Source organism: Mesoplodon mirus, assembly GCF_964341445.2.
Source record: "Mesoplodon mirus genome assembly, chromosome: 3".
Classification (NCBI taxonomy): Eukaryota; Metazoa; Chordata; class Mammalia; order Artiodactyla; family Ziphiidae; genus Mesoplodon; species Mesoplodon mirus.
Genome location: NC_138978.1, coordinates 171,795,560 through 171,807,722, shown reverse-complemented (window position 1 = coordinate 171,807,722; position 12,163 = coordinate 171,795,560). Strand labels below are relative to the sequence as shown.

At 37.5% G+C, this 12,163-nt stretch overlaps 1 protein-coding gene across 2 annotated transcripts in view; it reads left to right on the top strand.

The window, feature by feature from the left end:
* Positions 1-12,163, top strand: part of FIRRM (FIGNL1 interacting regulator of recombination and mitosis) — a 52,465-nt gene that overhangs the window by 36,868 nt on the left and 3,434 nt on the right. The window contains exons 16-21 of one of the 2 annotated variants that reach the window (XM_082613508.1): positions 135-224; positions 5,145-5,330; positions 7,092-7,214; positions 8,624-8,719; positions 10,157-10,270; positions 11,974-12,078. In XM_082613508.1, coding sequence (XP_082469634.1) covers positions 135-224; positions 5,145-5,330; positions 7,092-7,214; positions 8,624-8,719; positions 10,157-10,270; positions 11,974-12,078 — 714 coding nt within the window. The remainder of the gene's footprint in view (positions 1-134; positions 225-5,144; positions 5,331-7,091; positions 7,215-8,623; positions 8,720-10,156; positions 10,271-11,973; positions 12,079-12,163) is intronic. The other variant, XM_082613509.1, reaches the window with a different exon arrangement.

Genomic DNA, 12,163 nt, shown 5'->3' with positions numbered 1-12,163 from the left:
GCTCCAAATTAAAAATTAAAATTACCCAGGTTATTTCCCAGAAAGAGCTGCTGTTACTATTTTGGCATATAAAAGCTTGTAAAAGCTATGATTTTAAGTCAGTCAATCTCTCCTCTCTCTCCTGCCTTTCCCAGATAAAATCTTGCCCTGGAGAATGTCATCAGCTCACCAGCCTATCAGTACTATTGAGGCGCCTCTTCTTCTTCATGACCCCACCCCAGCAGGCAAGGATCCCATCTGTGTCACTGTCTTTGAGCACCCGAGGAGAATTGGATCCAGATACTTTGGAAGGCTTTTTGACCCCCATTTGTTCTACCTTTAAATGCTGACATGATCTGAACATAAATTTTTAATGTCTTCATTGCTTTGGTTATTGCTTTTAGGTGTGTTTAGATTTTGATGTTAAAGAAAAGCCAGAGCTATACAGTAGTTAAAGTGACAGAAACAGATTTTATTCGGAGCTGTTGCAATAGGAGCAAAGAGACTTCAGTGTAGAACTGGGCTTATTTCTGAATACAGCATAAACCAGTGTGGATCTGTAATCAAGGAGCAGGGTGGGGGTCAGTGGATAAAAATTACTAAGAAGAAGCATCAGGAGTCGGGGTGATTCTGGCTTGACAGGATTCTTGCTGAACACAGACCAGGATGATGAGATACCAAGGGTGAGGGATTTTTTCTAAATTGACTTAGCAGGATTCTTGCTAAAACTGGATGATGCAGGCCCAAAAAAGATGGACACAAGCTGGAGGTCAAAGGCTACTTGAGAGGAGGGCTAAGAAAAGCCTGACTTAAGTTTGGTCAAGGAAAGAGTCCTTACTAATGTCTTTGCTGCAAGTTACAGATAATCATTCTATTGGTAATTCTGTCTTCCTTCTCCTTGTTTCTCATCAATTTAAGATACTTGAAATGAAGTGGTTCTATAGCCTCTGCCCCTTTTAACTTATTTTGAAGAACTAGAATATTAATTATGCTCTTAATGATAATGATACCTTTTTTTTTTTTAAGTAAATAAGTTGAACTTTTTGGGGAAAACAAAGTATGATGAGCCTTAGTTGTTTGCTACTGTGAGGAAAACAAACTCTGCTGTGACAGGAGATTCTACAGTTACAGGAACCTGTGTAGCCTTGCATAGTCCCTTGGACTAGTCAGTTTGGATCTCCTATGGGAGCTTTTTAAAAAATACAGGTTCCGGGACCTAAACCTGTGAATGGAGTGGGTATAGAGTAGTGGCTGTGAGGTGAGGCTCATTAACTTGTTGTTGTTATTGTTATTATTAAATTCCTACATGATTCTGACATGGATACAAGCTGGGGAAACACTGGGTTAGTGAAGGGGGTTACAGGCCTTGGTGCCTTGGCACGTCATCCTATCTGAAACCATTTCCCTGTCTACAAAGTGACAGATATGTGTAACCATTTTGAAATATTTTGTAAGGACTTTAGAGATAATATATACAAAACACTTAGCATAGTACCAGGCTTAGAGGATGCTCAATAAATGCTGGGAGTTATTTCTGACTAGAGTGTTTACCCCAAGCCCATGCCTGCTTTCCTGCCTGAGAGAGGTTGGCCAGGCACCAGAGGAACCACGCTGACCTCCTTGCTCTCTTACTTACCGGTGTCTCCAAGGCAAAAAGCATACCAGGCCCACCTCACAGCCCTCTAGAAAACATGTTAGGGTTGCTGTTCTTCCCTCCAGAACTCCTCAAGAGTTGTCTGCTCCAGATCTCTTAGAATTTTAATACCTTTCTCTCCTCTATCAAATGTCTTACTCCTGGTTTCCAGTACACTGTTCTTCCTAGAAGCCCTGTTAACTGGGAGACCCTTCCTGAAGAAGTGGGGTCTGGAAGAGATCCTCAATTTTCTCACTTACAAAATGGGAATAAGATCCTTTTCCCAGGGTTGTGAAATTTTAATTTTTAGGATAATACAACTCAGAATGAATTAGCCCTGAGTTCTAGAAGCTTTGTTATAGATAAACTCTATGTTTACAGATCTCTTACAAACTTCTCAGTTTTCTAAATTTTTCCAAATAATTGCAGCTATCAGATATGTAGGTTATAGATAAATGAGGGGTTACTTTTAATTTTTTCCTTCAGTTATCAAATACTGATTTTTCCTGCTGTGGTCGTTACTGTACTAAAAATTAAGGGACAAACCTGAATTTGAATCCCTGTTCTGAGAGTCCTTGGGAGAGTTAGTTAATCCTAAAATTGAAATACTATTACTCAGATGGCAGTTGTGAAACTGGAGGAGATAGAGAATGTATATATATTATACATCAAGTGAGCATTTAACAAGTGTTAGTTCTTCTGTCATGTTCAGCTCTTTTTCCTTTTCTCTTAAGACTTGATCCCTCTTCTTAAATTAGGCAGGGAGGACACCTGTATTTTTTGAGACTGAAATATGGACCAGGCTTTGTACTAGGCACTTCAATTCTTTTAGTCCTTACATTAGCCTTGTGGGATAGATGATGATATTATGTCCATTTTACAGATGAAGAAATAATAACTCAGGGAAATTAAAGAACTACCCCAAACTCAAACATAATAAATGACTGAGCTGGGATTCAGATCAGATCTGCCTTGCTCGCACATCTGTGCTCTTTCCACAGCTCCAGTATTCTTTTCAGTCTTCCTGCAGCTACTTCAGGGGCCTCCTCTGTTTGTGGGCTGTTGATTCTGCCTCCTTACTCCCTTTTACCCTAGGAAATCTGCTTTTATTTAGACATACAAAGCTTGCTCACAAATTTTTAATAGTGTTTTGTTGCTTAAAATAAAAAACTTGGACTCCACTGCACTATATCATGACATCTCAAGGAACATATAACCTAGTAGAAATTAAATTTATAAAAACTCATAATAAAAGGTAGTACGTGATGAGTGTCAAGACTGAGGTGCAAATCAGGTTTTGTTGGGTGTTTATTGGGGACGTGTGGTGTGGGAACAGGTAGGAATGGCGAAGCTGTTGGAGATGGTGGCATTTGAGATTCATGCTAAAGGAAGGGTGAACTGGGAGGGAGTGGGCAGGAATAGAGAGCAAAGGTGAGAGAGCACACGCTAGGGGAAAAGGAGGGGCAGGCAGTGAAGCTGGAAATAATTATTCAATTCTTTTGCATACATGATGGTGTCTTTTTCGATAGTGAAATAAAAACCCAGATTTTGGATCTATGATGCAGCATTAACATAAATGAAAATAGTTAATCTCAGTATAGTGGTGTTTTACTTTAAAAAGTATGGTGTCTGTGATAGATAATAATTTGGGGGGTGGAATGCAAGTATATAAGGTGATTAAGATGTATCCACTGTTTCAATATGGGGAGTAATTGCATATCCTATTGCTCTTTTAGTGTGTAAAATTAACAATATTCCTGTTTTAGAGAAACAAGGAAAAGTCCCAGGAGGTTACCTGAGGGGAAAGGATATAATATGCCTGATTTAAGCACATTAGTTGTTCTACCATATTTATGTAAAGGAAAGATTACTTTATATATTTGCATTTTAAGTCCACTGGTGTATCTTTTCTCTTAGTGTTAAGGAGGGAAGTCATAATGCTCTGCGCATCATCCCCTTATGCTTCATTCCTTGTAAACTGTCAGCACTCGCAGTTTTAAATCTTGGAAATTGTGTTGAGGCCAAGGTTTTCAAACTCAGAATAGTAAATCAATCAATCAGGCTTTGTATGTAACAAATCTTGGCAACACCTACCCTTTAATACTGTCCAGGATGTTATTATTTATAGTTCTATTTTGGGAAGGGAACTCAGTCACTCACTGGACTTCATTATTATAAAGAAAGGTCTTGTTTGAACAGATGTTTATTAGTTGGCACAATTCTCTTGGCTTTCCTGGTGCAGTTTGGTTTCATGAATAAAGCTGCTTATTATAATAGACACATAGCTCATGAAGGGATCCATTTTTCTGGCTTTATCAGCTATCCCAAAAGATAGCCACATGATTTTTCCCTTGTTTTGACAGCTAAATATTTTCTCTAAACAAAATAAAATTCAAATATAAATATAATATTTAACGTAGAAGAGTTTCTCGGTCAAATTTAATATAGTGGGTTTTTTTTTCATTTTTGATGTAGGAAAAATTTCATTCAACAAGTAGATTTTGGTTGTAAATTGAATTATTCTTCTAAAAAACTACATTAATATTCCTAGTTAGAGAATACCTAAATTAGTAAGTGCACCAGTTTTTGCTGTTTTTCCACCAGAAACTAATTGAATATTTTAACTTTTTTTTTAGAACTTTTGTTTTCCATTTTTATCTAGTCTGTTGACAACACGTTTTAAAACAGTACTGCTTTCCTATTAACCTGGCAAGCACTTTGAATTATTTCAGTGGTAGAATGGATTTGCCAACCATACTATCCTGAACACTTGTGAATGAGTTTCATATGTTGTCTAAAGTAGAACAGCTGGCGGTTAGCCCATTGGAAAACTGAACCTATGACCTTTGCTTCTTTAAGTTCTCTATGATAATCAGCTGAGTAGTAAGCCACAAAAGTTGGCTAAATCAATCTCATTGGCATATTTTGGAATATTACTTTTGACTGAGCTGTGCAAGGTGATGAGTATAAAAATTCTTAGGAAAAAATAGAATTATTGGGTAGGAGCATGTAAAATAGCTGATGTGACTAATAATGAAATACATTATTTAACATTTCTTAATGCATTTATATCGTGCTCCACTTAACCTGTGTTTTTCATTTTGGGAACAAATGCAGCAACAGTAAGAGTAACGGCTAAAATGTGTGTTCTTTTTTTTTTTTTTTTTTTTTTTTTGCGGTACGCGGGCCTCTCACTGCTGTGGCCTCTCCCGTTGCAGAGCACAGGCTCTGGACGCGCAGGCTCAGCAGCCATGGCTCATGGGCCCAGCCGCTCCGCGACATGTGGGATCTTCCCGGACCGGGGCACGAACCCGCGTCCCCTGCATCGGCAGGCGGACTCTCAACCACTGCGCCACCAGGGAAGCCCTAAAATGTGTGTTCATTTAAGCTACCTTGGTCTGGTACCTGTGATACTGCTATTCAGTTCAGAACTTCTTAAAAATATTAAATATGGAAGCTAATACTTAGCTTTGGTGTATCCATTCACTAGACTGTTTTATGTTACTTTTGTTTCTTTAACAATTTGTTTCAGGTGGAGTTTATCCAGAAATTTTCTCCAAAAGAAGCAGAAAATCTGCTTCTGTGGCAATATATTTCCTTTCAGGCATTACCTGCTGAGCTTAGGAAACAAACTGCACTTGAGGTCAGCAGATCAGGCACTGCACAGTGCAGGAAGTGGCTAAGCAGCAGTCGCACGTTGGGAGAACTTGAGTCTCTGGTAAGATAATTTTGATAGCCTTGGTTCATTCAGTAGCTGTTTATTAAGCTCAGTTACTGGGGATGTATTGTTAAAAAGACAGACAGTTTGTGCCCTCAGGTTAGAATCTAGCAAGAGGTTCAGATTTCTACATTGTAAAAGTCTTTGAGAAACTACTATTATCTTGATTGATGTAAATGTTAGGGGGGAAGAGTGTCTGTAGCTCAACACACATTGGAACAACATGAAACACACTATGAAATACTTTATTTGTAGTATTTTTGCTGACATATCTCTGGATTAGGCGGACATGATTCTTCTATTTGATGTACAACCCTCATTTTATGCAAACATCTTCAGAGCTTTTATGTACCTTTCTATTTAGAATGCTCCCTCTTAAAATAATGGAATAAAAAAGAAATTCATCTGTAAGTAAAGAAAAATACAATTTAAAAAACTGAATATAGTACATGAGTTAAGTGTTTATTTGCTCATTCTTTGATTCATTCATTCATATTTTGAATGCTCATATGTGCCAAGCTCTGTTTTAGGCATTGGAGATATATCAGGGAACAAAACAAACAAAAATTCCTGCTTTCATGGACTTACATTCTAGCTTAGCTGTGGACAGAGAAGTAATAAATATATATATTCATAATATATATATATCAGTTTGTGATAAGTAGAGAAGAATCAAGCAAGGATGAATACAGGGCATTCAAGGGGATGAGGACCTATTTGCAGCTTTAAATTATGAGTTCAGGGTTTTCTCAGGACATATTTCTATACTGAGTGTAAATGTTCTGATACTCTGTTACATAATGGCACTTGACCATAATCATCAAGATAATTGAAAACATTTACATACATTGAAAGGAAATATAAATTTTTATGTGCCTTTATTTTGGGAAAACTATTAATTACCTAGTTAGGAGTAGGTGAACTTGTTCAGGTTTTGCAGTTATTGTGCACAGATTTCTATAGTAAAGACAAAAAGTCTTTTGTATTAGATAAAATAAAAGCACCTATTTTCTAAAATTCAGCAGATCTTTGCTCTATGACCAAAACTTTAGTTCAGCAGGTCATTTAACATGCTTATTTGTAAGAGGAAATAAGTAAATCATAAAAGCTATATGGTAATTACATAAAATTAAGTGTGGTTGTTGACGTATAATGGATGAAAGGCAAGGTTACTGATTGTTACCACGCCCAAACCAACCCCATTCCTGGCCAGTCAGAGAGAGATGTGATATATAGATAAGAGCGAATCCAGGGAAAATTGTCTTTAGTTTCAAATTCTAGATAGTGTACTTAAGTACTATATTTGTTTATTGAATGCAGTGTTGCTGAAAAATTTTAAAGTTTATAAAACAGCAGCAACAATAATCTGGTAACTTTAAAAGACTGCTAAGTACATAATGTAAAAAAATAAAATTTTTAGTTGATGAAGATTATAAATTAGCTTGACCATACTGGCCATTTGTATCAAACCTATTAAAATATGATGGTGTTTCCATTTTGTTAAATTTTCAACCTAAAAGGAAAAAAAGTTTCTTTATTTAGAAAAATGAAGCAAATGTTTCTGTGTATAAGGAAAGTTAGTTTTAGCAAAATATACATATATTAAAGAAATCGCTGAAGAGATAGTTTTGGGTCTTAGAAATATAATTCTACATGGGTTTTTATGAAGAGTTGTAAGTAACTCAAAACCTCCAGGTAATTGGGTTCCAGCTCCTTTAGACTGGTATCTAAACTCAGGTCCTTTCCCTGTCTCCCCTTTAGAACACAGTGCTCTCTGCTCTGCTTGCTGTATGTAATTCTGCTAGTGAAGCTCTGGATATGGGACAGCAAACTGCAGTTAAGGAAGTTGGGAGTCAGCTTTGGGCTCTTTTAAACATTAAACTGGTAAGGAAAACAACTAATCATTTCCCTGAAGAACAAATAAAATATTGAAAAAAGAATAATACTGAAATTTCCCTGTACAGTAAAATGTATGTAATTTCTTTAGGTTCTTGGTAGAACTTGCGATTAGAACTTAAAATACCTACTTGTACTCTTTCAGCCAGTTGTATTTAAGAGTGTGATAGGGCTTCCCTGGTGGCGCAGGGGTTAAGAATCCGCCTGCCAATGCAGGGGACACGGGTTCGTGCCCCGGTCCCGGGAGATCACACATGCCGCGGAGCGGCTAGGCCCGTGAGCCACAACTACTGAGCCTGCGCGTCCGGAGCCTGTGCTCCGCAATGGGAGAGGCCACAACAGTGAGAGGCCGGCGTACTGCGATGAGGAGTAGCCCCCGCTCGCCGCAACTGGAGAAAGCCCTCGCACAGAAACGAAGACCCAACACAGACAAAAATTAATTAATTAAAAAAAAAAGTGTGATAGAATTATATTAGTAAAACTAGAACCTACTGAAATGAAAGTGATGTTCTAGCTAACTATTTTCAAGACCAGTTTGATCCTATTTTTTAAAAAAATCTCTTCTATTGTTTTCTTCTGTCTTTGGTTGGTAGAGCTTGTTTGTTATTCCAGGGTCTTTTTATAAAATCTTTTGGGCAATGGAGAGTGATGTGGCTTAAAGGTGGAAGGGGCAAGTAAATGGATGTGGCTAATTTGTATTACTCTTTTCCAGAAAAGCCAGAAAGCCAAGTGATGACCAGGCTAGAATTAGAATGATGTATGTTCCACAGATCATTGTAGTTTAGAAATCGTATTTAGTTAAATATCTAAATATGGCATTTAAGTTGAAATAAATGTGTGACCTCTGGTTGTCCCGGTCAATGGAAGCTGAAGGCAACATTCACACTTGGGAAATAATAGAAATGGTTTTGCAGATGATGTTTTATCATTAAAGTTTAGGTATAAGGTCAGATTTCACTACTGCAGCATTTTGACTGCAATGAGTACTTTTCTCTGATCCTTACAAATCATTCAATAAATATTCACTGAGGACCTCTCTTGGTGATATAGCTTTCAGTATCATGATAGAAACAACAGTTATGGAGAGGAGAAATGGAATTTTAAGAAGACTAAGGAATAAGCAAGCTTTTTCAGTGACAGATAAAAGTAGTTAGATCCCCATCTGAGTTAAATCTTGGTTTGAAACATGGCTCTGCTTTTTCCTAGCTCTGTGATCTAGAGCAAATTATTTAACCTTTCTGCCCCTTTTTCTTATTAAAGTGATAATACCTATCTCACAGTTATAAGGAATAAGTTATAAGGTAATAAAGTGCTTAGCATATGTAATAAATGCAAAGGTTGCTATTCTCATGTAATTGAAAATTTTCACCAAAATTATTTTGTGCTTCTTATTTAAGGTAACAGGTCAACCTTATGTTCAACAGACACTCTGCCTTTTACTTCCACTGCTGGGATTTTTCATTCAAACTCTAGATCCTCAGCTGATAAGTCAGGTAAGAATAGTGAGCAAGTTATCTGTTCTTCTCTATCTCCTTGATGCTGAGTAGTCAGACCTTTTTCATTGTTGCTGTTAACTGCTCAGGAAAAATCCCTGAGGTTAGGAGTCATAGTTTACGTTTGAACCCTGCATTCATAGCATTTTCAAAGGCATGCCAGCAGCTGTGGGAGTGTGGAATATAACCACCTTGGAGTTAAGGATAATCCTCATTGTTTCTTTGAAGAAATAAAATGAGTGAGGAGGAGCACTACTGAATTTTCTCTCTGGCCCCCAGCTTGCGTGGCAGAACAGGGGTCACTGGGGGATCCATGTGGTGTTGCCTCAGGTATGCCTCGTTTTGGAGGTTCTAAGCGACGGAGAGAGGGAAAAACGGAGAAGGCCTTCATCTTACCTGAAGTGATTTGAGGCTTTGGAATGAGTCCGTACTGGACAGACTTGATCCCCAAATTCAAGAGTGGCTTCAGCTTACAGTCACTTAAGAAACAAACACTGTCCCGAGGTAAAGCTAACCTTTCCTATTTAGGAGGATGACAGAAGTAGTAATACCCTGTCACAGCATATTGCAGAGTGAGACTAGCAACACTTCGCTTTTAGTAGCTCTGGTTTCTGGTTGTGCACGTGAAGAACTTAGCACTAACAAATGTTTACTAATTAGGTATATTTTAAATTACCATTACGTGTAATTACAGAGAATGAGAATATAGTAAAAGAGTTGACTCAAATTATGTTGATTCTGAAGATTCTAATATTTTTTTGAAAAATTAAATAGTGATTGTTTTGATGTAAATAATTTTGCCTACCTTCAAAAACTCCAAATAACATTTTAAAATTTCAACATAAGTAAATTGTTCATTTAGATACTGCCTCCTTTATAGACTAGCTCAGTGCTCCTTTAAACCAAGGGTTGGCAAACTGTGGCCTCCTGGCTAGATTCTGCCCTTCTGTTTTCAGCACAAGTGCTAAGGATGATTTTTACATTTTTAAAGGTTAAAAAAAATGTGTGTGTGTGTGTGTATGTATGTATATATATTTAACAGGCAACATGTGTTGCCTGCAAAGCCTAAAATATTTACCATCTGCCCCTTTACAGAAAGTTGGCCAACCCATGTTTTAAATAATGAACTTCTCTCTCTAGAATTTAAAATACAAAATAATTTTTGAAGATTTAAAAGAAGAGCACTGGTATATCATTTTTCAGAAACACATGGATTTTTCATTTTTTTACAGTGGTTGGTAGGACTGATGTGGTAATGACGGACTCAGTCATTTTGTTTTATTCAAATTCCACCTGTGAAGTGTAGGCTTTGCGGAGTGTTCGACTGTCCTGGGTTTGGTTTTGTTTCCCCTCCTACATACCCATCAAAATCTTAGTCATGGCTCTACAAAGCATTTGTTTTCATTTATAACTGTTCTTTGGTCTTTGTGCCTTTAGGTAATAACTTTGCAGACCTCACTACTCAAATCAGAGCCTCCTGACCATGTTCGTTTGGCAGTTCTTGATTTTCTGTCTTCCCTGGGAAAACTTTTTATACCTCAAGCCATCCAGGTAATACTCTCTTAATTCTTTTGTTCCCATGTTAACAAAATCTCTAAGAATTACTGATGGATTTTCAGGCTTTAATTTCTGAAATTCTGTGGATTGTTGACAAAGAAAATTGGGGGAAAAATATATTTTGTGAAGAGAGGGTGACTGTCAAAATAGAACTCATTTTATTTACTTTTAGAAAAATATATGTTGACATACAAATAATTTATAGGGTTGGCTATGGTGTGAGATTTATTCTAGTCGGGCTCTAGCACACAAAGTTCCTGAGGAAGGAAAACATATTTATGTCTTCTAGGGAATGGTGTATAATGAGGAAATGGGGTGATTTATAAACGTTATTCTCTTGGTTTTATATCCCTGAAAGGCAGCCTGTTTGTTTTTTAAGACGATATTTTTGAAAATGTTGCAAAGTATACATAGAGTTGACAAATGGATATTTATTTATAAAACTGTAAAGGCCTGGCAATACACTTCTACTGAACTTTAAGACATGCTTCACAGCAAAAAGGAGGTCTTCCTCCTAAATTGAGTTTTTTCTTTCTTATTACTGTCTGTGGTCAAAACAACAATTCTAGACAGTTGACCTTTTTTTCCCACCTCCACGGGAGATATTATACTATAAAGAGTTCAGTGATGAGAACTTCTTACGTTAACTTGAGCAAAAACATGATGGATGGACATTATCTCAGTACATGTTGATTAAAACCTTTGAAACCAAAAATTGAACTGGTTAGTTTCTAAAGGGCTCTCTTGTTCACAGGTAAACAATACCATACCATTTGTTTTCATCACGTAAGGTGTCTCATGAGATAAGTGTGTACTCGCCAGCTTCTTTTCAACTCTCTGGACAAAAGTATTCAAAGATACTTGGATTTGAGCTATCCTTTTTTTAGCATAAAAAGAATGTATTCAAAAATGCTGCTTCATTAGTGTGTAACTACTGACCCTAATGGGCCCAGAACCTATGGAACAAATGTTTCATTAGCAGACATTACCTTACACATTCCCAGGAGTGAAGTTAAGGTGTGAAGAAATTTTGGGGATTCATCAGCATATGAGAGGCATTTGAAACCACATGATGAAATTGATTCATTTATTCATTCAAGAAAAAACTGAGTTCTTGCTATGTGTCAGGCACTATTTTAATCACTGGGGGTTCAGTAATGAATGAAACTAATAAATACTCACTCTCAGCCTGTTGTGAGGCAACAGACTAATAAAGTGGGGATATCTGTAGTGTACTAAATGGTGGTGAGTGCTACGGAGAGAAATAAAGCAGGGAAGGGGAAGAAAGAATGTGTATGTTGGGGGGCCAGAGTCTTAAATCGAACTTCATCACTGGAGTCCTCACCACAGTGACATGTGGGTAAAACCTGAAGCTGAGAGAGCAAGCCAAGCCGGGGATCTGGGGAAGGCATTTCCAGAGCAGGGGAAATAGTCAGTGGAAGTCCCCGAGGTGGGAGCACGCCTGACAGGAGAGCTAATGCAGAGGCAGTAGGGCTTTGCGGGCTGCGGTGAGGACTTTGGTTTTTACTCTGAGGGAAACGGGAAGCTACTGGAAGGATGTGAGCAAAAGAGTGACATGACTTAACATGTCTTAACACGTGTTCACTGGGACAGAATTATGGAAATTTGACGTTAGAATAATCAGTGTACTCTGCTGAGGTTTTCCTCTATTTAATAAGGTTTGGTTTTCTTTTTAGGACAAAATTCTGCCCCACCTATCTTCTGTTTTTGCCTTACTGCTAGCTGACAGGAATTGGCTACTAGAACAACATTCCTTGGAGGCGTTTACTCAGTTTGCTGAGGTAATTAGACGGCCAGTGTATCACAGTGACCTCTAAAATAATTTAGTATCTCAGATATTCCAAAACATTCCAAAACCATTTATTG